Source organism: Artibeus jamaicensis, unplaced genomic scaffold (assembly GCF_021234435.1).
Source record: "Artibeus jamaicensis isolate MK-2021 breed Jamaican fruit bat unplaced genomic scaffold, CSHL_Jam_final contig_519, whole genome shotgun sequence".
Classification (NCBI taxonomy): Eukaryota; Metazoa; Chordata; class Mammalia; order Chiroptera; family Phyllostomidae; genus Artibeus; species Artibeus jamaicensis.
In genome coordinates this window covers 20,394,336-20,417,841 of record NW_026521871.1, presented here as the reverse complement: position 1 = coordinate 20,417,841, position 23,506 = coordinate 20,394,336, and the positions used below count along the sequence as shown (strand labels likewise).

Genomic DNA, 23,506 nt, shown 5'->3' with positions numbered 1-23,506 from the left:
TGACATGACATTAGAAATCAACTACAGGGGAAAAAACTGAAAAAGAAACACAAATATGTGGAGACTAAACAACATGCTACTAAATGAATGGTTCAAAGAAGAAATCAAACAAGAAATCAAAAACTATCTTAAAACAAATAAAAATGAATGTGGGCTTCCCGTCAAGATGGCGGCCTATAAACATGACTCACCCCTTTTGCACAATCACATCAAAATTACAACTAAAATTAGAACAACCATCACTCAGAACCATCAGAAATCATGCTGAATGGAAATCTGACAACTTCAGAATTAAAGAAACCACATCCATTCAGACTGGTAGGAGGGGGACAGATGTGGAACAGGCTAGTGGAAAAGAATTAAGGAGGAATATCTCTGGAGTGACGAGCCCCAGCCCCAAACCAGGCCCCCCAGCCTAGGGTTCCAGAGCCAAGAATATAAATCCAAATAACTTTTGGATGCAAAAACCAGCAGGGATTAAGTCAATGGAAGAAAATTCTAGAGTCCCAAGCAGTTTCCCTTAAAGAACCCACAGATGGACTTACCTTCTCAGACTTACTCCCTCTGAGCTCCATCACACGGGTGGCAGCTTGAAAGGTGACAGTGGCATATAGGGAGAAACTGAGGTGTCTAGTATCAAGGCAAGCAGAGGCCATTGTCCCTTTTCTGAACCTTTCCCCAACAGAGCTAACACACTGGTGCCATATCTGAGATTCCATCAACCTGACGGACACTCTTTGATCTACCTTGGAGATCCCCAGAGACTTCACCCCACCCAACTTATAGATCCCTGCAAGCTGCTTTTCAATATGAATGGCTGGTCTTGACTCATGCTTCACAATTTCCAAATCCTCCCAAACAACTGGCCTCAGTGAGCCCTAGGCCTGGCACTAGCAGGAGCCAACCTAGATTCACAGCTTGCTTTGGTTGGGACTCTCCAAGCCCAGTACAAGTAGAAGCCATCTCAGAGTGCTTTGTAACTCAGGTGGGGTGGCCCCGGGGCAAAACGCTAGTGGGTCTTGGCCTGCACCCCCTAGAAACCCCAAGGCCAGCGCACCCAGGGGACAGCTACAGACCACGGCAGATCACCACCCTGCCCCTACGCAGCTGATCCTCCATGAAGCGAGGATCAAGTGCTCCTCCCTTAATCACCAGAGGTTGGTGATTAAGTGGTCACACCAGTCCTCAAAGCTGACTGTTCTGAGTAAATTCCTCCCATTGACCTGCCAACATCAACCAAGCCTCAACTACAAGAGGGGCACATCAACCCACACAAGGGACACATGCACCCGGAGTGTCCAGCTTGGGTGATAGAGGAGGTTGTGCACTGGACCCTATAGGACCGCTACTACATTATGATGGGGAACTCAGATGTTGGAAAAATTTTAGTTTCAGGTAATAGCTAATAAGCTTAGTAATCAATGTAAAAAACAATTGTTTCAGGAACTAAAGATATGACCCATCTTGACTCAGGATACCATAAGCTATTTCACATTTGTGCCTCAGGAAGACTGCAGGCAATTTAAAATGGTATCTGAGCCATTGTGCTCCAGGGTGAGATGCCCACTGCCCAGGGCACAGATGAAAGAATGCTGCAATTTTTTAAATCTGATTAACTTCTTCCCTGAATTCCAATCCCCTTACCTATATTTTTCTTCTCTTTATAAAAAGGGTTAGTTTAAAATAGAATTTAAGATGGTCTGTTAGGGTACAAACCTGCCATCTTCTCAGATCGCTGACCATCTAGATAAAGCACCCATAAAGAATCAATCTCTGTCTCTGCTTATTGGGTCTGGTAGGTGACAGGCAGCATAAATGCTAGCTTTCCTGGTTTCAGTTAGGCAACACTACCAAGACATGGAGTCAAAGCAGCTGTACCTAATACATAGAAACAAACACAGGGAGGCTGCCAAGATGAGGAGGCAAAGAAACATGGCCGAAATGAAAGAATAGATCAAAACTCCAGAAAAAGAGCTAAACAAAATGGAGATTAGCAATCTATCGGATTCAGAGTTCAAACCACTGGTTATAAGGATGTTCAAGAAATGTAGTGAGGACTTCAACAGCATAGAAATGATCCAGTCAGAAATGAAGTATCACTAATTAAAATAAAGAACAATAGCCCTGGCTGGTGTACCTCAGTGGACTCAGCGTGGGCCTGTGAACCAAAGGATTGTGGTTCGATTCCCAGTCAGGGCACATGCCTGGGTTGTAGGCCAGTTTCCAGCAGGGAACACACGAGAGGCAACCATACATTGATACTTCTCTCCCTCTCTCCTTCCCTTCCCCTCTAAGGATAAATAAAATCTTTAAAAAATAAAATAAAGAACAATTTACAGGGAAACAACAATAGAGTGGATGAAGCCAAGAATCAAATCAATGATTTGGAACATAAGAAAGCAAAAACAAGCAATTGGAACAACAAAGAAAAAATGAGGATAGTATAAGCAGCCTATGAGACAACTTCAAGCATTCCAATATTCACATCATAGGAATGCCTGAAGGAGAAGAGAAAGAGCAAGAAATTGGAAATCTATTTGAAAAAATAATGAAAAAAAAACCTCCCCTAATTTGGTGAAGGAAATAGACATGCAAGTTCAGGAAGCACAGAGAGTCCCAAACAAGATAGATGCAAAGAAGCCCACTCCAAGACACATCACTATTAAAATGCTAAAAGTTAAGATAAAGAGAGAATCTTAAAAGCAGCAAGAGAAAAGCAGTTAGTCACCTGCAGGGAGGGTTCCCATAAGACTGTCAGCTGATTTCTCAAAAGAAACTTTGCAGGCTAGAAGGAACTGGCAAAATAATATTCAAAGTAATGAAAAGCAGGGACCTACAGCCAAGATTGCTCTATCCAGCAAAGCTATCATTTAGAATTAAAGGGCAGACAAAGAGCTTCCCAGACAAGAAAAAACTCAAGGAGTTCACCATCACCAAACCATTATTACACGAAATGGTAAAGAGACTTAAGAAAAACAAAAAGATAAAAACTGAACAATAATATGGCAAAAAATACCTATCAACAATCAAATCTAAAAAACTAAGCAAACAAGAAGAACAGAGACAGAATTATGAATAAGGAGAATGTTTTGATGGTTGCCTGATGGAGGACGACTTGGATGAATGGACAAAGAAGTGAGGGGATTAAGAAGTAGAGATAGGTAGTTACAGAATAGTCACAGGGATGTAAAGTGCCATATAGGAAATGGAGTATCCATAGAACTTATACACATGACCCATGTACAAGAACAATGGTGTGGGGATTGCCTGAGGAATTGGTAGGGGGTGCTGGGTGGAAAGGGGAAAAGGGATAAAAATCATGACAACTATAATAACATAATCAATGAAATATAACTTTAAAAAATTTTTAAAATGGCCCTGACTGTTGTAGCTCAGTGGATTGAGCGTGGGCCTGCGAACCAGACAATTGCAGTTCGATTCCCAGTCAGGGCACATGCCTGGGTTGCAGGCCAGTTCCCTACAGGCCAGTTCCCAGCAGGGGACACACGAAAGGCAACCATACATTGATGTTTCTCCTCCTCTCTCCTTCCCTTCCCCTCTAAAGATAAATACATAAATAAATCTTTAAAAAATTTTTTTAAATGAATGCACAACTTTTCAAAATTTATGGGATGCAGCAAAGAGTTCTAAGATGAAATTTCACAGCTATACAGGTCTACCCTAAGAAACAAGTAAAAAAGTCCAAAGAACGCCCTGGCTAGTGTAGCTTAGTGGATTGAGCTTGGGCCTGTGAACCAAAGGATCGCAGTTCGATTCCCAGTCAGAGCACATGCCTGGGTTGTAGGCCAGTTCCCAGCAGGGGATACACGAAAGGCAACCATACACTGATACTTCTCTCCCTCTCTCCTTCCCTTCCCCCCTAAACATAAATAAAATCTTTTAAAAAATCCAAAGAAACCATCTAACTCCGCATCTAAAGGAACTAGAAAAAGGGAACAATACCCAAAATTAACAGAAGGAAATAGTTAAGATCAGAGCAGAAATAAAATAGAAATTAAGAAAATAATAGAAAAGATCAATAAAACTAAGAACTGGTATTTTGAAATTATAAATAAAATTGATAAACCATTAGTCAAACTCATCAACAAAAAAAAGAGCCCAAATAAATAATAAATGAAAGAGAAGTAACACCACCACAGAAGTATGAAGAATCATTTAAAAATACTACAAATGATTATATGCCAACAAATTTGACAATCTAGAAGAAACAGATAAATTTCTAAAAGTATAACCTTCTAAGACTGAACTGGGAAGAAATGCAAATTCTAAACAAACTAATTACTAGCAATGAAATTGAAGTAGGGAAAAAAAACCTCCCAATAAATAAAAATTCAGGGCCAGTTTTACAGGTAAATTTTACTCAGTATGCTCAGACCAATTTTTAAAAAGATTTTATTCATTTATTTTTAGAGATGGGATGGGAAAGAGAAAGAGAGGACAGAAACATCAATGTGTGGTTGCCTCTCACATACTCCCAACTGGGGACCTGAGCATGCTGCTTGGACTGGGAATCCAAATCCAGGCATGTGGCTTGGACTGGGAATCAAACTGGCAACACTCTGGTTCGCAGGCCCACACTCAATCCATTGAGCCACACCAGCCAGGGCAGAACAATTAATGTCTATTCTTCTTAAACCTTAAACTATTTCAAAAAACTGAAGAGAAAGGAAAGCTTCCAAACTCATTAAATGAAGCCAGCATTATTACCCTATAACAAAACTAGACAAAGACATTACAAAAAAAGAAAAAGAAAGAAAATTACAGGCCAACAGCAATCAAACAAGAAAAAGAAATAACAGGCATTTAAATCATAAAGGAAGAACTAAAACACTAATATTTGCAGATGACATGATACTATATATAAAAATCCTAAAGACTTCACACAAAAAAACTGTTAGAACTATTAAATGAACTCAGTAAAGTCACAGGATACTGAATCAATATGCAGATCAGTATCTGTTGTAATTCTATATATCAATAACAACTGATCAGAGTAGAAATTAAGAAAGCAAACCCATTTACAATTGCAACAGAAAACATAAAATATCAAGGAATAAATTTAACCAAAGTGGTAAAAGACCTATACTCTGAAAACAATAAGACATTGAAAAAATTAAAGATGATACACATAAATGGAAGGCTATACCTTGCTCATGGATTAGAATGATTAGTAGAGATTCAATGCCATCCCTATTAAAATACCAATGGCATTTTTCTCACAATTAGAACCATAAAAATTACAAGAAACTACAAAAGACCCCAAATAGCTAAAGAAACCTTGAGAAAGAACAAAGTGGGAGCTATCACAGGTCCTGATATAAAACTATACTACAAACTACAACAGTCAAAACAGCATGGTACTTGCATTTAAAACAGACATATTGATCAATAAAATAGAGAGCACAGAAATAAATCCTTGCCTATAGGGTCAGTTACACAACAGATATACAATGGAGTAAAGACAGTCTCTTCAATAAGTACTGTTGGGAAAACTGGACAGATACATGCAAACAATGAAACTGAACCACTTCCTTATACCTTGTACAAAAATAAACTCAAAGTGGATTAAAGACTTAAGTATAAGATGTGAAACTGTAAAACTCTTAGAAGAAAACACAGGCAGGGAACTCTTTGATGTCTCTCTTAGCAATATCTCTTTGGATAGGTCACCTTGGGCAAGGGCAACAACAGAACAAATAAATGGACTTACATCAAATTACAAGTTTTTGTGCAGAAAAAGAAACCATCAACAAAACAAAAGACAACCTACTAAACTGGAGAAGATATGTGCAAATGATACATCCAACAAGGGGTTAATATTAAAAAAATATAAAGAACTCATACAACTTAACACATTCCCTGCAAAAAAAAAAAAAAGTCAAACAAATCAATTAAGCAATGGACAGAGGACCTGAATAGAAATTTCTCCAAAGAGGACATAGAGATAGGCAGTAGACATATAAAAAGATGCTCAACACCATTGATTATCAGAAATGCAAATTAAAACCCCAAGGAGATGTCTATCACCTCACACTTGCAGGAATGGTAATTGTGGACAAGACAACGAATAAGTGATGGTGAGGAGAAAAGGGAGTCCTGGTACACTGTTGGCAGGATGGCAAATTGCTGCAGCCGCTATAGAAAACAATATGGTGATTCCTCAAAAACTTAAAAATACAGCTGCCATATGATCCAGCAGTTCACTTCTCAAGAAAGGTGATATTTATCTGAAGAAAACAAAAACACTAATCCGAAAAGATACACTCATATGCACCCTATGCAGCACCATTTACAATAGCTGAGACGCAGAAGCAACCTAGGGCTTCATGGGCAGATGAAAGGATGGAGAGGATGTGGTATATATATATATTATTCTGCCATGAAATAGAATGAAATTTTACCATTTATGACAACATGGATGGGCCTAGAGGGTCAGAGAAAGATAAATACTGCATGATTTCACTTACATGTGGAATCTGGAAAAAAGAAATAACCAAAATGACTAAACAAAACAGAAGCAGACCCAGAGACACAGAAAATGGGCTGATGGTTGCCAGCGGGAAACCCAGTGAGGGGACGGGAGTTTTGAAAACACACAGGAAGTAGAAGCTGCCAATCTCCTAAAGCCTGGGCCCCAAAACTGTCATAACATCTTTTCCACTGTATTCTATTGGTCAAGCAATCACAGAGCCCAGGTTCAAAGGGCAAGGACACAGACTCCACCACTCCATGGGAAGGGTGTCACAGACCTTTTTAAAGCACCCTGCACTTCGTGTCTCATTACTGTCCTCCCTCCGTGGGCTGGGGCCATATGGGCCTCCCCACAGCTCCTTCAGTTTGCCAAGCATGTTCCCACCTCGGAGCCTTCACACTTCCTTTTCCTTTGGTTGATGAGAGCAGGGTCCACAGTGGTGCTCAGTAATTAGTCGTTGAAGGGTCTCTAACTCCTCTCAGCTCCTCCCTTCTCTCCTCCCCCTGTCAGAGAGCTTTCCTAGACACACACACCATTCTTTCCCCTGCCTATAACCTCCCTGGCTCCCCACTGCCTGAGAGAAGGTCTACCTTTCCTACTCTGCCCTCCACACTTTTCTGCCCCATCCCCCATGGCCCAAGTGGCTCATGCCACCTCTTCCCCATGCTCCTCTCACCACACCACATGCTGAGACCCTCTGCCTGGAATGCCCTTCCTCTCATCTGTCTGGCAACTCACACTCATCCTTTAAGACCAAAAGCCACCTCCTCCAGGAAGCAGTCCCAGATCTCAGGCTGTGTTAAACAACTTTGCTGTGACCGCAGATCCCTGCACCAGCCTTTTACATTGTACAATCTGTCTCTAGCAGGGCAGAAGCTCCTGTCCGGCCTCAGCCTCCTTCCACACCAATTTGTGAGAGAAAAAATATTCTTTATTGATAAATAGGTTACAGTGAAATAAATATAGTGGTTTTGGGGTGAATAAAATTCCAGCAGAATCTTAAGTCTTTTTCCACCCTCCCTCTAGCTCTTAGCTTCTGTCTTCTTACTGGTCCCATTGGATGACAAGGCCTTGGAGGGCATGCCAGGCCTTCCTGGGCCCTTGGGGACTTCTGTCTTTCTGGCCAGTGGTGCAGGTACAGTCTTGGACACACTGTCCTTAGGAGCAGCAGCCTTGGCTTTTGGCCTTTGCCCAGCCCCCTGGGCAGCTGCCTCTTTAGGGACCATGCTCCCAGTCTTCTTTTTGGCTGGGAAAACTGCACCATTCTCTCCCTATAAGAAAGCAAATCAAGGAGCAAGGCAACAAAGCTGGGTGAGGTGGGGCACTCAGATCAGAGCCCAGGAATATGAGGTTGAAATCCCAGCTCTGGGTAGCTTTGGACAAGTGACTTCACTTGTCCAAAACTTGACCTCACTTGTCACCTCTCTATAGAGGACTGCACCTCTCAAGGGGACTTGTCAGCCTCAGTCCCCTAACTATAAAACAGGGACAGTGATCCTCAGGGTGCTGGAGGGCCAGAGAGGAGGAGAAACTGAGCGGTGCTGTGTAGGAGAACAAATGACTCCATTCCCCAGATGACCTTCCAGGGGCTGTGGGGAGGAGACCGAAACTTTGACCTATGCAAGGTGGAGACCCAGACCAGGGAAATCACACAGGCACCTACCTTGGCGACCATGGGTTTTGAACTCTGAGTCCCAGCTTTGGTTTTCCTATGGGCCTTGTCATCTGCTGGAAAGTGGGGAGGGTATGTGGGAAGGACCCCTTTCCAGAGGAGCTGCTGCTGGGGAGGAGGGTTTGGGGTGAAGCCCTAGTCCTGCCAGGCCCTGGTCTTTATCTGGCACTTACTGACCTGGAGCAAGGGGTTAAGCCTCAGCCTGGTTGCCCCAACTTGTAAACTGGGAATAATAGTATTTCCCTAGTGAACTGTTGGAGAATTAACTAGACCATTAACTCCCTCGCTCTGAGCCAAGTACCAGTGCGGACCCCCTGCTTGGCACCCACCCTAACACTCCAACAAAGGCCCCTAACAGGCTTGTCAGCGTCTACTCTTTAGCCCATCTTCTTAAGAAGTACCTCAGACCCTAGCTGTCCCCTGTTCAGAGCCCTTCTGTGTCTTCTCATTGTTCTCCAGATAAAGCCCAGACTCCGGGGTGCCCTTCCCAGCCTCCCCGAGCCGCTGCCTGCCCCAGCTCCCCGCCTTCATTGCACACAGAACTATTTTCACTGCCTCAAAAACTTCGCCTTCTCCATGCCTCCAAGCTTTTGCATAAGCTGCTCTTCTGCCTGAAATACCTGCTCCAAGAAGCCTTCCCTGGCCTCTCGCAGAGAGGAGTCAGGCTCCTCATCCCCACCCCGCACCAGTTTCCATGAGTTCTGTCTGTCCAGGTCAAGGCTAATGCTTAGGGCACATTTACCAGGCAGGAAATCTCCCCACCAGAGCCGCGCCCCCGTCCTCACATCCGGTGGCTGCCCACGCCCTCCTCTCACCTCTTCACACACCTACCTGGGCTGTTCTTTCTGCCTTTAACCTTTGACTTCCCATGGGGCCTGGAGGCACCAGGAGGGGCCTTTGTGGCCTTGTCTGGCTGTCGGGGGACCTTCCTGGCCTTGCCCACTCTTGCCTCTCCATCCTTGGTCTGGCCACCTTTCTTGGGGGCTTCCTCCTTGGCCTCAGCAGGTCTCCTGGGGGCTGACATGGTAGATGTCCTCCTGGGCTTGGTTTTTTTTGTGTGCTTGGGAACTAACTGGCAGAGGAGAGAATGGGGTGGGATTGAGGGCTGAAGGTCTGGGTGTTCGTGTCCCTTCTCCCAATCTAAGGCTCAGAGAAGAAGCCCCATTCAAAGAGTGGGAAGGTGAAGGAGGGTGGGCATGGGGAGAAGGTCACTTGTTCAATACTTTCTTTCACTACAAAGGACTATTGCCATTTAGGAGCTGGGGGACCTGAGTCTCTCGAACTCAAGCAAGGTGCTCTTCCTGCTTCCTGGGGCCACAGGCACACTGCCCCCACTCCCACCCCTGCATCTGGAAGTGCCAAAGACGTTTTCTGGGAGCTGATGGCGCACACTGTGAGCCCTGACCCCATCCTCTGAGAGGCTAAGATACGAACCTTTGGCATCCTCCCTGCCCACACCTTCCCGTGGACTGTGGCTCTGACCCTACCTTCCTCTCCCCCACAAAGCCAGCCCTGCCTCACACCTCCACGTCTTCAAACTCCCTGCCTTGCCCGTGATGCCCACGAACAGAACATGAACTTCAAGGCGACATAGCCCAGAGTTCAAAGCTTCCTCCAGCCCTCCCTAGCTGTGCAACTCAGCAGTCTTCCCATCTTCACACTGGAGCCATCGGGGAGGTTATGAGCCATTAGGGAGGTTATGAGCATGCATGGGCCCTTGGAAAAAGGTGGTCCCTGCTCTTCTACAGTCCACTGCTGGTGATGTTTCCCCCAACCCCCAAGCCCTCATGGCTCCCCAATTTCCACCCAGACCAGAAACAACCCCCACTCTCAGCACGCATGCATTCCTAACTCCGTGGGCATCCTAGGGCCCCTTCCCTGCCTCCCATCCCTGCAGTGCACTTTCCTAACTGGTTCCCAGGCCCTGTGCATAACCCAGCCACCCATGCCCCCAGCACCCCTCTCTTGCTCTTCCACACCCCACCCTAGCCCTGGGCCTTGCCATGGCTCCAAGCTCTGACCCACGCCCAGGAGTTAACAAGGATGAGATTTCCTGCGCTCAGCCACTGATTACCACAGGGACAGGAAGACAGTACGTTGAGAATGTTCCACAATGTTCTATGGCAACTGTCAGAGCAACTGCTACATACTGGGGCACAGCAACACAAGACAGAACCCACGTCTGGGTCCCTGAGATTTCCCTGGTGGCAGCTGACAGTTGTGATGCTGGGGTTCAATTTTATGACAAATCTTACCCCCTCTGGGCCCCTGCCCTTTGAAAGAGAAGGACATGGTGGCTCAGGGCGGTGGCAGCCCTGATTTGGAGCTAGAGAGCATGGGGAGTGAACCCCAGCTCTGTGACCTTCTAGAGCCCAAGGCTGGACCGCCTTGTCTGAGGTGAGGAGTTCAGGAAGGGTCACGGGCAGAAGGGAACACAGCTGAGATGGTCCCTGGTCCCTAAACACATCTGACAAGGATGAAGGTGGACACAGCAGGATGACCAGAGCTGCGTGAGGGCTCAGACAAGGCACACACCCATGAGCCTTCCTGGAAAAGGGAGTGTCTCCAAGACCACACAGGAAAAGCAAGGAGAGAAGAGGGGGAGACAGGCCTCTGGCAGGGGACTAGCATAGAGGGGCCAGGAGGAGAGAGATGGACTGAAGTTTACACCCTGGCTCAGTCTCACCCTGCAGCACCCCAACCAGCCACCCCGACCAGTCACCCCCAGCATGCTCACTTTGAAGCTGCCAGTGGCCCCCTTGGCCTTGGAGTTGGTGGGCCTGACGAGGAGGCCACGTTGCATGCCAGTGTGCAGGGCCCGCTTCAGCAGGTACTTGAGCCGGATGGCGTCTACCATGGGGTACTTCTGCAGGATATAAACCTTGATGGCCACCACCGAGGTGCCCCGGCGCTGCTCCCCTGCCTGCAGCGCCTCCAGGACCATGCGCAGCACGGACGGGTGGCGGTGCGGCACTCTCACCCTATGGCTCAGGCCTGCGAACGGACAACAGGACATCGCCCAGAGCTCGAACCACCCTTGGGCCCAAAAGACCACAAACATGCCCCGTGAAGCACACAGCAGGCACATTCCGGCCCTGTGGTGGGTGGAAAATGGGCATAGGGGGATCAAATATACACCAAGTCAGTGCCTGTGAGCCCCCGAGAGCCGGACATGCCGCTTGGCCAGCCACTGTCTCCTAGTGCCTGCTATGGGGCTGGGCACACACCAGGCACTTCATGAAAGCTCATAGGAAAAATTAAACATTGCTTTAAAAATTAAAAAAACCCGCCCTGGCTGGTGTGGCTCAGTGGATTGAGCACCGGATTGTGAACCAAAGGTTCATTGGTTTGATTCCCAGTCAGGGCACATGTCTGGGTTTTGGGCCAGGTTCCCAGTGGGGGGCATCCAAGAGGCAACACATTGATGCTTTTCTTCCCCTTTTTCTCCCCCTCTTCCCCTGTCTCTAAAAATAAATAAAATCTTAACAACAACAACAAAAGAAACCCTAAATTGGATGAGGTGTTACGGGGAATCCAGGGGCCCTGTAAAAGAGTCACGGTGATGAAGCCAGCAAACCCAGACTGTGAGGATCTCTCCAGGATCCAGAGCCCAGTTTTGCTTACAAATAAGCAAGTTAGAAAACAAAAAGTGGGGATGCAGAGAGGAGCGATTTGGAGAGACTTTCGACCAGATGCCATGTGGGGGCTTTGTGCAAACTCAGAACACAATTTAAACAAGCCAGCTGGGGGAGAAAAAGGCCACGAGATAAATGTGACTACTGGAAATATTTGATGATATTGTTTCAGTTATGCCAATGGTATTGAAATTATTTTGTAAGAGTTACTTTTTAAAGATACATACTGGTATTTAGAGATGAAATGATAGCTCTGGCGCTTGCATGGAAATGACCTGGTACATAAAACGAGAGTAGCCGTGAAATGAGAGTAGCTGTACACTAGTAACTGGTGAAGCCAGATGATGGTGCGAGGGGTGGGATGGGGCGGGGCTGGGGGTCACTGTACCACTCCCCCTGCTTTTGTATGCATATGAAAGTTTTCATTATAAAAAGTTATGAAAGAGAAAACTAAAAATGGATCTGCCTTTTGACCCAGCAATTCTATATCCTAAGAACCCTGAAACACCAATCCAAAAGAACCTATGCACCCCAATGTTTATGGCGGCACAATTTACAATAGCCAAGTGCTGGAAGCAACCATCAGTAAATGAATGAATCAAAAAACTATGGTACATTTACACAGTGGAATTCTATGCAGCAGAAAGAAAGAAGAAGCTCCTACCCTTTGTGATGGCATGGATGAAACTAGAGAGCATTATGTTAAGTGAAATAAACCAGACTGTGAAAGACAAATATCATATGATCTCATCTTTAACAGGAACCTAATCAACAAAATGAACAAACAAGCAAAATATAAACAGAGACACTGAAATAGAGAACAAGGGGACAGGGACCAGAGGGGAGAGGGGAGGGAATTTCAGGGGAAAAGGGGAAGGGTTTGCAGGAACAAGTATAAAGGACACATGGACAAAAACAAGGGGAGGGGTGGCAGCAGGAGGGAGGTAGGGAGGGCTGGGGGGTGGGCGGGGATGGGGGTAAAAGGCAGAAAACTGTACTTGAACAACAATTTTTTAAAAGTTATGAAAGAGTTCCACTTCTAAATCTATACCCAAGAAAAACGAAAACATGCATCCGCACAAACATTTTTACACTAATGTTCACAGGGTCATCATTTACAATAGCACAAAAGCAGAAGCAAGGCAAATGCCCATAAACTAATGAACAGATGCACAAAACGTGCCAGTCATGAAACAGAGCATCACCTGCCCAAGAGAAGGAAAACAGCGCTTCCCTGAAAACACTGTGCTGAGTGAAGAGGTCAGTCCCAAAAAGTCACATCACGTGTAATGTCATTTAAATGAACTTTCTCAATGGGCAAATCATAGGAACAGAAAGTAGATCAGTGGCTGCAAGAGGTTGGGGGCATGGGGGTGGGGATGGGGGTGACTGCTCGTAGGTGCAGGTTTTCTTTTTAAGTGATGGAAGTGTTCTAAAATCAACTGTGGAAATGAATACAAAACTGTGTACATACTAAGAGCCATTGTACACTTTAAATGGATAAATTGTATGGTATGTAAATGATTGAGATATATCAATGAGCTTTTATTCTAAAAAGTTGCAAAAGAGAATAGGATCCAGGGGTTAGCTGGGAGGAAGGGTGAGAAGTTGTGAGCCACTATAAGGCACATAAAAGTGGTTTAAATATAAACCCTAATTTAAGTACAGTGATTAGAAATGTTGCTTTCTGATCAACTTACAAAAATTAAAGATTCAAAGGGGGATCAATTGGCTAAAATATATATATTTTTAAAACCACATTTTAGTCTAAAGAACCAACAATGTGGCAGAAGTAGAGCAGAAGCAGCAGCGGACCTTCCACAAGTTCCTGCACAGCAGAGAAAGGAGGAGCTCCTACCCTCCGAGGCAGCCTGGATGGAACTGGAGAGCATTATGCTAAGTGAAATAAGCCAGGCAGTGAAAGACTATATGATCTCACCTTTAAGTGAAACCTAATCAACAAAACAAACAAGCAGACGGACCCAGGCACGCGGAATCCAGGCGGCGCAGGGTTGGACCTAGTGAGGACCGAGCGAGTGACCGCGGGGGAGACATTGGAGGAGCGGTGCTGCGTGTTGACTATGGTCGCGCATTTGTGCGCGGGTGGACAGGCGAGGGAGTGGGCGGTTGGACCAGGGCCAGCGGGTCACCGCAGCAAGCGGCAGTGGAGGGTGCTGCCATTTCCCCACTCTGACCACGCCCCCACATACAACGTCACAACCCAGCGACCTGGGAGTCCAAGGCGCCGCTTCTCACACTTAAAGGGCCCCAAACAGACCAAAAATGGCTCAAGAAGATCTCAAAGCCCCAGGGCCTATAGATCTAAGCAATGAAGAAATAGCAAAACTCTCAGACGCACAGTTTAAAACACTGATCATCAGGATCCTCACAGAACTGGTTGATTATACCCACAAATTAGACAAATATATGAAGGCGAAACTAATTGAAATGAATAGAATTGCACAGGGCACCAATAGCAATGAAAAGGAAACTGGGACTCAGATCAATGGAGTGGACCAGAAGAAAGCAAATAATGGCCAAACAGAAAAGAGTCAAGAAGCAAGAATTCAAAGAAATGAGAAGAGTCTTAGGAACCTCCAGGACATCTTTAAATGCTCCAACATCCGAATTATAGGGGTACCAGAAGGGGGAAAGGCACAGCCACCAGTGGAAAACTTATTTGAACAATTAATAAAGGAGAATTTCCCCAATCTGGCAAAGGAAATAGACTTCCAGGAAATCCAGGAAGCTCAGAGAATCCCAAAGAAGTTGGACCCAAGAAGGAACACACCAAGGCACATCATCATTACATTAGCCAAAATTAAAATGAAGGAGAGAATCCTAGAAGCAGCAAGAGCTAAGGGGACAGTCACCTACAAAGGAGTCCCCATCAGACTGTCAGCAGATTTCTCAAAAGAGACCTTACAGGCAAGAAGGGGCTGGAAAGAGGTATTCCAAGTCATGAAATCCAAAGACCTACAACCAAGATTGCTCTATCCAGCAAAACTTTCATTTAGAATGAAAGGACAGATAAAGTGCTTCTCGGATAAGATCAAATTCAAGGAGTTCATCATCACCAAACCCTTATTATATGAAATGTTAAAGGGACTTATCTAAGAAAAAGAAGTTAAAGAAACATGAACAGTGAAAGGACAACAAACTCACAGTTATTAACAACCACACCTAAAATGAAAGCAAACTAAAAGGACAGCTAGATCAGGAGTGGAAACATAGAAATGAAGATCTCAAGGAGGGTTAGCAACAGGGGAGTGGGAGGAGGAGAAGGGGGGAGAAGGTATAGAAAATAAGTAGCATAGACAGTAGATAAAAAATAGAAGGGAGGGCAAGAATAGCATGGGAAATATAGAATCTAAAGGACTTGAGACACATGGTCATAAACTAAAGGGGGGGTAATGGTGGGGATGGGGGGTAGGGTGGAAGGGAATGAAAGGGGGAATAGAACAACTGTAACAGCATAATCAATAAAAAAAATTTAAAAAATTAAAAAATAAAAAAAGCAAATAAAATACAAAATAATCACATTTTAGATGAAGTTTTAAAATGCTAAATTAAAATATTATTTGTTGATATCTACATAAATGTTAAACTATAAACGAAAGCAAAATAGTGGTTATTCCTGGTTAATGGAGAAAGAATTTGCAAGAAGCAAAATGGTGTCCTTTACAATTTAAAGTGCTGGCAGCGCTAAGCTGGGTGGTGGGTACGCAGGTAATTCTCATTTGATTGCAACTTATACACACGTTGTACTATTTTCTCTATCAATTCAATATTTAATAAAATTTTTTTAAGTAAAAAAAAACCCCACACACATTTTAAAATAGAAAAAATACCCCAAAACTCTAGATCTTGAGCAAAACGGTGGAGACATAATCCAGTTGGACCACTGCTGCCTCCTGGCCCAGAAGAGCACAGTGTGCGGGAACTGCAGCATATGACCCGTGTTGGGGCCGCAGCATATGACCCGGTGGAGTCCTGGGTCAGTCACCCCCAGAGCCTCGGGAGATTTGCCCTCCTCTCTGGGCTTCGGTCTTCCCCTCTGTGCCGTGGGGTGGCCTCTAAGAAGGTCTGAGCCCACCCAGCTGCAGTGTCAGAGGGTTTCCAGAAGGGCCCTCAGTCCTGGCCTGGGCTGGCACCTTAGTGAACCCCGTGCCTTCCCAAACCATGCCCTGTCCCGGGGAGCCACCTCCAAGTCTCCTCCCTCCCCAGATCCTCCTGTGAGCTGCAGCTCCTCATTCAGCAGTTATTCAACACCGAGATGTCCAGAACAGAACTCACACCTCCCCCACACCTGCTCTCTGACTTTTCCCTCCCAGGAATGGCACCTCCCCCCTTACCCACCCAGACACCCAAGCAAGAACCCAGGGGGAACACCCTGCCCCTCCCCTCCCCTCCCCCACCACACCCACTCCACTCCTCTCCCTAGGCTTTTCTCTCTCCATTCTGGCCTGTCCTCTCCATCCCCAGGGCCCCAGCCTGCTCCCTGCCGCCTCCTTTCTCTTCCAACCCATTCTCCTCACTGTACCTCACACCCCTCACCTCCACCTTACCTTCAGTATAAACGCCGAGGCACCAGACCGCAGCCCGGGAAGCCCAGTCTGATTGGTCCTGCCCGCCTCTCACCAGTGTTCTCCTTAGCTCTGCCTCCAGCCAGAAGGGACACTTGCAACTCCCGAAATGCTCCACCCGCACTACCCTCTCTGGGCCTCTGCCCATGCCGTTCCTTCTGTCTCCTCAGCCAGCCAGGCCGCTTTCACTCATCCTTCAAGGCTCAAACAGCACCGACTTCCCAAACCAGAGTGAGCAGCTCTGCCCTGTGCTCCCGAGGCACCTGGAATCCACCCCCCTCCTCCAAAGGAGCCTTGGCAAATACTCGGAAAGATTCCCCTGCCTCACCCTCTTTCCTGTGGGTGAGGTTTATCTCTTTTCAGGGGTCACCTCCTTCAGGAAACTTTCCTTGACCTCCCAGAATGGGTTGGGCGACTCCTCTGAGCTTCAACAGCCCTCTGGGCTCCGCTGCATCATCAAACGGCACCTATTAATGCCTCAGGCTTGCCCATCAAACTGGGAGCTCCTTTAGGGAAGGAACTGGGTTTGTTTGTTTGTTTGCTTGCTTGCTTCAGTGGCCCCCATATCCTGAGAGACCCCGAGGTGTTACTTGTTTATTAAAAGGTGGGTTGCAGCCCTACATCCAAAGCCAACCCTATATATCAAACACTTGTTGCTCTAGTCCCTTCAACTAGCTGCCTCGAGGCTGCACCTGGGCGCCCAGCCGTCCCCTGAAAGGAAATGGGCCCCAGCTGGGGAGGCCTGCGCTGCCCTCTTTCTCTGAGCCAGCCACCCTCAGCTCCCAGGTCCTGCCTGGCCCCTGCCACTTCTGGCACCTGCCAAACAAGCAGTGGAACTCAACAGCCTCTAGGATGGGTGCCAGGGCCAGGCTGGGGAAGGAGAAGGCTGGGAGGAGGAAGGGTGCCGGACACCCGGGGGATGGGTTTGCAGGGATGGAGGAGAAGCTGCCTCCCTTTGCTCACCTGGCTTTCCAGTCCCAGACCATTCGGATGTGGAGCTCACGGAGGTTAGAGAGGCTGAGGAGGTCGAGGTGTCGCTGGAGGCCACGCTCCCGGGAGCCATTACACTGGAAGACACAGACGTAAACGTGCCTGCCAGGCCCGCTGCTCGTCTTATATCCCAGTGTCCTGGCCTCATGACTCCAATTAGTCCCTGATTGGGCTGGGAGGGCTGAGCTGCTGATTGGGGTGGGTGGGCTGGGGTGGGGCGGGGCACACGGCCACTGACACCCCAGCTAAGTCACCCACTCTAGTGTGACCTTGGATGAGTCACTTGACTTCTCTGGGTCTCAGTCTCCATGTGAAATGATGGGGGGCTGACGGTTTGGTCCCTCCTGTACCCTCTGCTTACCAGGGGCTGGAATTGCAGATGGGGAATTGGGCACAGCTGGGTTGTAGAGGCGAGGCCCTCCAATCCCACTGCCCCACTGGCCGATCCTGTACCCTTGCCACTGCTTGCCTCAGTTTCTCAAGAAGCTGCAGCTGGAGGCTGACTGAAGTGGGGTTTGCCAGAAGCAGACACCCCTAGGTCAACCTGTGGCCACCTCCTTTCTTAAGCTTGATATATATATGTATTGACTTTAGAGAGAAAGGAGAGAGAGAGAGAGAGAGAGAGACATAGATTGGTTGCCTCCCGTACACATCCCAACCAGGGATCAAACCTGCAACCTTCTGGTGGATGGGTTGATGCTCCAGCCAACTGAGCAACAAAGCCAGGGCTTTTGTTTTGTTTTTATAGGAAGTCATCTTGAAAAAATAAAAGAGCAATTTTAAATAAAATTGCTTAGCAAAAGTCTCCATAAACAATGACAATAGCCAATGGGAAAAATAGATAAAAAATATAAACGGGCAATTCATCAAAATGGTTGATAAACACAGGAAAATAACCTCAACCTTCCTTGGCATTCAGGAAAATTCAAATAGAAACAGCAATGAGATGTTACTTCCCCATAAAAATGGCAGAAAGTGAAGACGAAGTGTTGGGAAGAGGCAGGGAGCTGGGTGCAGAGGTTCTCGTTGCCCCTGCCCGTGGTGTGAGCTGGGAGGCAGCCTGCTTTGAAAAGGTTTTCCCTTGAGCCCAGCAACTCCACTCCTCTGCCCTAGAAGTGCATTACTTAGGAAAAGAAAGTAAAATAGAACTAACTTCCAAATGAATCACTTGGGGCCTGGCTAAATTACTCCCTTATTTTGGCCGTAGGGTACTCTGCAGCCATTTCAAATAGCGCAGTGGCTTACGACAAGGATGAGGCTGTACTTCACACCCAGTAGGATGACAAATCCTTCACTGTCTATCAATGCTGAGTGCCCAGGACATGAAGAAATGCATACCCAGTAGGAGGGTGAGTCGGGAGCCACTTTAGAAAGCAATTCAGTAACGTCCAACGCAGCCCAAAATGGACGCACGCCATACCCCACCCAGGTCACTCCAGGTATAACTCAGAGGAACCACGGCGTTGACGTCCAAGGATGCCTACTGCAATCTTAGCAAAACTTCAGAACAACGTCAATGCTCGTTAAGAAAGCAGACAAATAAACGGTGGTCTCTTGCCACGGTGGGACAGCTACAGCAGTGAAAATGAATGATCCAGAAAAATGTACTCTCCACTTCTGAGAAGACAGAACTTGTGTGTGTGTTGAAGGCCCAGAAGGTCTGAAAGGATGTCTACCAAGGTAATAGCAGAAATTACTTCTAAGGAGGGCATAGAGTTTAGAGGGGATAGGTTTAAACAGATTGAAAATTTTCTCTCCATAGTCTATTTCTGGAGTTTTCCCTGGGGACTGTCTGTGGCCAGAGGTCTGGATTGAAGGAGGCAGAGGTCATCAAAGTATTCTGAAGTGAAATCAGGAATCACTCTCCTGGCTAGTACGTGTCATGGCTCCCCCCTGCCTAGGACTGAAAGTTTGACCTCTTCAGTCTGGTTCCTTTTTTTTTAAAGAGGGGAGAGTGCGAACACAGTCCACAAACTAGGCAGTCAAGTCTCCCACATTTGGAGAAATTGCAGGAGTCATCACACTCCAAGAGCAATGGATAAGCCCTGGGAAAACCACCTTCCTGAGCATGGTATCTCCCATACCAGGTAAGCATTCGGCCCGGCTTTTGGAACCCCTAGAGCCCCACAGACCCGCCACACAGCTGCTATTGGAACGGGCCAGGTGCTGAGATCTGGGCTCTGCCCGCTATGATTCCCCTGTGTTTCCTCTGTGTGATAGCTTAGACTGATGAAGAAATAACCATAGTTTTCCACCCCAGCCAATATCCATATTCATTTGCAATGTACCTTCGCAGGTCTTCCCCAAACTCCTTAAATTTGTGGTGACCAATAGCATGTGGTGGCAGTGAATTTATGCTAATCCCATTGTGAACAAGCTCTGGCTAGCCTGCTGGATGCTGAGAGGCCCATACCCTGATCACCCAGCCAACAGCCAGCCAGCCAGCCAACGCTCCAGTCAGCTACACGAGCCTGAATGAGCCTAGTGCAGAGCAACCAAGCTTGGTCTGTACCTGCAGAACTGTCCAGCTGACCCATGGAGTCGCAAGCCATAATACATGGTGTGTTGTTGTAAGCCATGAAGTTCTGGAGCTGTTTTTCATGATGTATAAGCTGATATACTCTGCCTAGAGGACACTTCCTTGCTCCCACCTATCTTCTCTAGGCTGTTTTGGCCTCAGAATAGACGTCACTTCCTGGGAAAAGCCCTCCCTGTGGCCCTAGGAGGTGATGGGCCCCTCCTCTGGTTGTCAGCCGCCCCTGGACTTGCTGTCTGGGAGCCTCCAGCACCTCGAGTTACAGCTCTGCTTAATCCGTCTCCTGCACCGGCCTTTGAGCAGGTGCTGTTGGGGGAAGGAGCACCATGTCTGTCTTGTACCTGGTGGTGTCCCTGGTGCCCAGCACAGTAGCTACTCAGCACCCATTGCTGTGGAGGCCCCGGTGCCAGAGCCCAGCCTGGCTGAGTGATGGAGAGGATATGAAGCAAAGACGCAAAGGAATCTGGGACAGACGGGGGCAGCAGTTTTGACCACACTCTGGGGCATTTCCAAGAACTGAGAAATAGAAAAAGACTCAGCAATACAAACATTCCCACGAGCTTCATCTGAAACCCGGCTCCTGGGTGGTGCCAGGATAGAGGTTTGCATTTGGAGGGAAGAAGTTCTAAAATGTGCTGCGTGATCTAAAAATTCTTCTAGAGGATTGCCTTTTTACAGGAAAATGGTAATTGTGAGGATCAGCCTTCTGGAGAGGAAAGGCAGCAGGGTGGGCTGAGGTGACTCTTCTACTGAGGCCTGGATGGAATTTAAGTTTTGCCAGAAACATTTTCGCTGTCTTGGAACGTTGAATAGGACCCACCTGCACGAGAACTTCCTGATGGTTTGGAAGGTTATAGCTCTCAGCTTTCCGAAGTAGGGAGAGAGTGTCTCTTTTGTGTAACTGTAGCCTCTGCGGCATTGGGATATTTGTGACCTGAGGTTAATAAACGCAGAGAGGGCAGGGTAGAAATAGTAGCAGCTGCCATGTTCGATATCTGTGTTAATATTTTATATCCACTCTTTTATTTACACATGAAGAAGCAAAAGTTTAGAGAGGACCTGCACTTGATCTTCCCGAATCTGGACCCTGGGCTGCAATCTGAAAGACCTCTATTAGTTAAGAAACCAGCTATACCTCCAAAATAACAGTGGCTTAAACAAGAAACCATGGGACCATTTCTCACAAAAGTCTTCAAGAATAAGTTGTGCAGGGCTGGTAAGGCAAGCTGGGGGTTCCAAGCTTCTTTCTTGTTGCCCATAGATTCTACCTCATGACCCAAGACAGCTGCTGCAGCTCTGGTCATCACGACCACATTCCTGCCTTCAGACAGCAAAGAAGAAAGGAAGTGGAGGACACCTCCATTACCTGATGTGCAAAACCCAGGGAATGCAAACATCACTTCTGATTATACTCTGTTGGCCAGACCTTAATGTCATGCCACTGGTGCAAGGGAAGCTGGGAGATGCAGTGTGGTGTTGGCTGGCCAGGTGCCAGTTGGAACTTGGGAGTATTAAATATTACTAAAAGAAAGAAAGGGAATGAATATTAAGGCAGTTAGCTTTTGCTTGCCCTTTTTCTGAGACCCCCTCCATTATTTAAATCTCTTTAATGCTGATCTTGACCACAGCAGGAACTGTTCCTTTGAACTTGGCTCACATCTCCGGGAAGGGAACTCACATTTATTGAATGTCTACTGTGCCCGGCATCTTTTGTAGCAAGAATCTCATTAGTCCCTTTAAACAATTCTACCAACTGGTGTGATTCTTCCCCTTTAAACGTGAGAGGCCTGAGGCCCTAGTGAGGTTCAAAATCTTGGTCCGAGGTCACATAGCTGGAAAGGACACTCACCACCTCCCTCGGGGAAACTTGGGGTATCAGGGATGCATGTCTTCACTGAGGGGAAGGAGGGTAGGCTGCCATCAGGTCCTGCTGCCTTGAGGGGCGGGTGTGGTTCCATCTCCTCCCAGAGGCAAGATCAAGGGTGAGAGAGTTCTGTGGCCCTGAGGCTGTCCAGGCCACAGCCCAGAGACCTGGCACCTCCAACCAATTCCTGTAGCCCCTAGCACATCCTAACTTAGGATCCGCTTCCTTGGACTGGGTTGAACAGAGACGTGATTACACACAACAGGTGTTCCACAAACCTGCTGGCTGCCAGGAGCCTAGCGATGAGGTGGATGGTACCCTCTTCCCAGGCTGAGTCGGCAGCTCTTCACCTTCATTTATGGCAAGTGCCCCTTACACAGCTGTCACATCAGTGCTAAATTAAGGAGGAAAGAGGCTTTCCCCTCTACCAGGAAAAACCACAGAATGTGCTGGTTTGGGAGTAATTTTCTTCCCTCTGGATGTGAGGCTGAGACAAACATACCAGTCTTCAGAATAAGTAAACTGTGGTGGGGGACTAAGGGCTGCCTGCAAGGCAGGGAGGCTAAAGTGTCACTGTCTCTCCCACCGCCATGCCTGGCCCAACGCGGCCTCCGAAATGGAGAGTGACCTGTGGGGCCAGCTCTGGGAACCTTCTTCCTCGTGGCCCAGTGTGGGAGGGAGGCCTGGGCTGGCCAAACACCAGCGACTTAGAGCCCATCCTGTCCAGGCTACTGCTGGCTCTGCCCACCCTGCTTCCTCCCACCATCCTCCTCCTGGTAACAACACCCCTGCATGTCCTTAGGTTGCCTTCGCTCTCCTCTCTCACACCATCTGGTTCATGTGGGGGCAACACTGGGGGGCAAGGGCAATCAGGTGACCCAGGTCTGGCCACTGAGAGCCCTACCTGGAACTGAGGAGAAAGAGAAGCCCACTCTTGGCAGGGCTTGCCGAGTCTGGAACAACTGGTGGCCACTTCTGCCACCCCCTGGAAACAGCCTGTGCGTGAAGCCAGCACAGAGGGAAGTGTAACCAGAAGAGGCTCAGAAGCCCGAGAATATCATCCGGGCGCCGGTCTCCAGCTGTTCCTAAAGCCCTGGGCTTTTCATTTATGGGAACCAATAACTTTTCCCTTTAGTTTCAGACCTAAAGGGAATTTCTGTCACTTGCAACCAAAGGAATCCTGACTGACATCATCCAGAGGGGCAGAGGCGAGATGGGCAAGGATGGAGCCCTGCCACAGCACTAAGGACCTTCCGTCTCAGACTCCTGCTACCCCTTCCCACCTGGAGGACGAGGGCAACTCTCGGGGGCTATGTCTCCATTCCTTTTCCCTTGCAGATGGGATGCCCAGTAAGGCCAGCTCTGAGCCGAGGCCCTAGTAATGCCTAAAGTCTCCCACTGTCAGCCGTATGCCAGGAAGAGACCGGCCAGTTGCCCACTGTCTCATTTAATCCCCTCAAGGTCTGTTTTAGATTCTCTTTTGCAGATAAGCAGGCTCAGAGAGGTGAGAACATTTGCTTGTAGCTTCACTGGTCATCTGGGTATCTGTGACATTGAAGTTGGGACTTTTCCCGTCCCAGGGGATGGCTCTCTCCGCCCTGCACCAAGAGGCAGATTGTCCAATTCAGGTGTCCCAGGGCAAGGAGCAGGTGGGCACTGCCCGGTTTCAATCCATCCTGCAGACAAAGTGCTTGAGAGTGACAAAAAACACCTCCACTGACACCGAGTAG

The 23,506-nt window shown here is 47.4% G+C and overlaps 1 protein-coding gene and 1 pseudogene across 1 annotated transcript; both read right to left on the bottom strand.

Moving 5' to 3' along the window:
* Positions 1–7,515: 7,515 nt before the first annotated feature.
* Positions 7,516–17,449, bottom strand: LOC119044785 (histone H1.8). Its single transcript, XM_037139287.2, has 5 exons — positions 17,350–17,449; positions 10,903–11,159; positions 8,997–9,237; positions 8,157–8,221; positions 7,516–7,764 (listed from the first exon to the last, which is right to left on the bottom strand). The coding sequence occupies exons 1-5, from the start codon at positions 17,447–17,449 to the stop codon at positions 7,516–7,518; spliced, it is 912 nt and encodes a 303-aa protein (XP_036995182.2).
* Positions 17,450–19,321: 1,872 nt separating this feature from the next.
* LOC119044887 (uncharacterized) lies at positions 19,322–19,471 on the bottom strand (annotated as a pseudogene).
* Between the last annotated feature and the right edge of the window lie 4,035 nt (positions 19,472–23,506).

Excerpts from the sequence above, each read along its gene's own strand:
- LOC119044785 (XM_037139287.2), bottom strand. The coding sequence starts at position 17,449 with ATGGCTCCCGGGAGCGTGGCCTCCAGCGACACCTCGACCTCCTCAGCC. Across the intron at positions 8,222-8,996 it reads AGGCAGAAAGAACAGCCCAG|CAGATGACAAGGCCCATAGG; the intron begins GTAGGTGTGTGA and ends CCCACTTTCCAG. Across the intron at positions 7,765-8,156 it reads CAAAACCCATGGTCGCCAAG|GGAGAGAATGGTGCAGTTTT; the intron begins GTAGGTGCCTGT and ends GCTTTCTTATAG.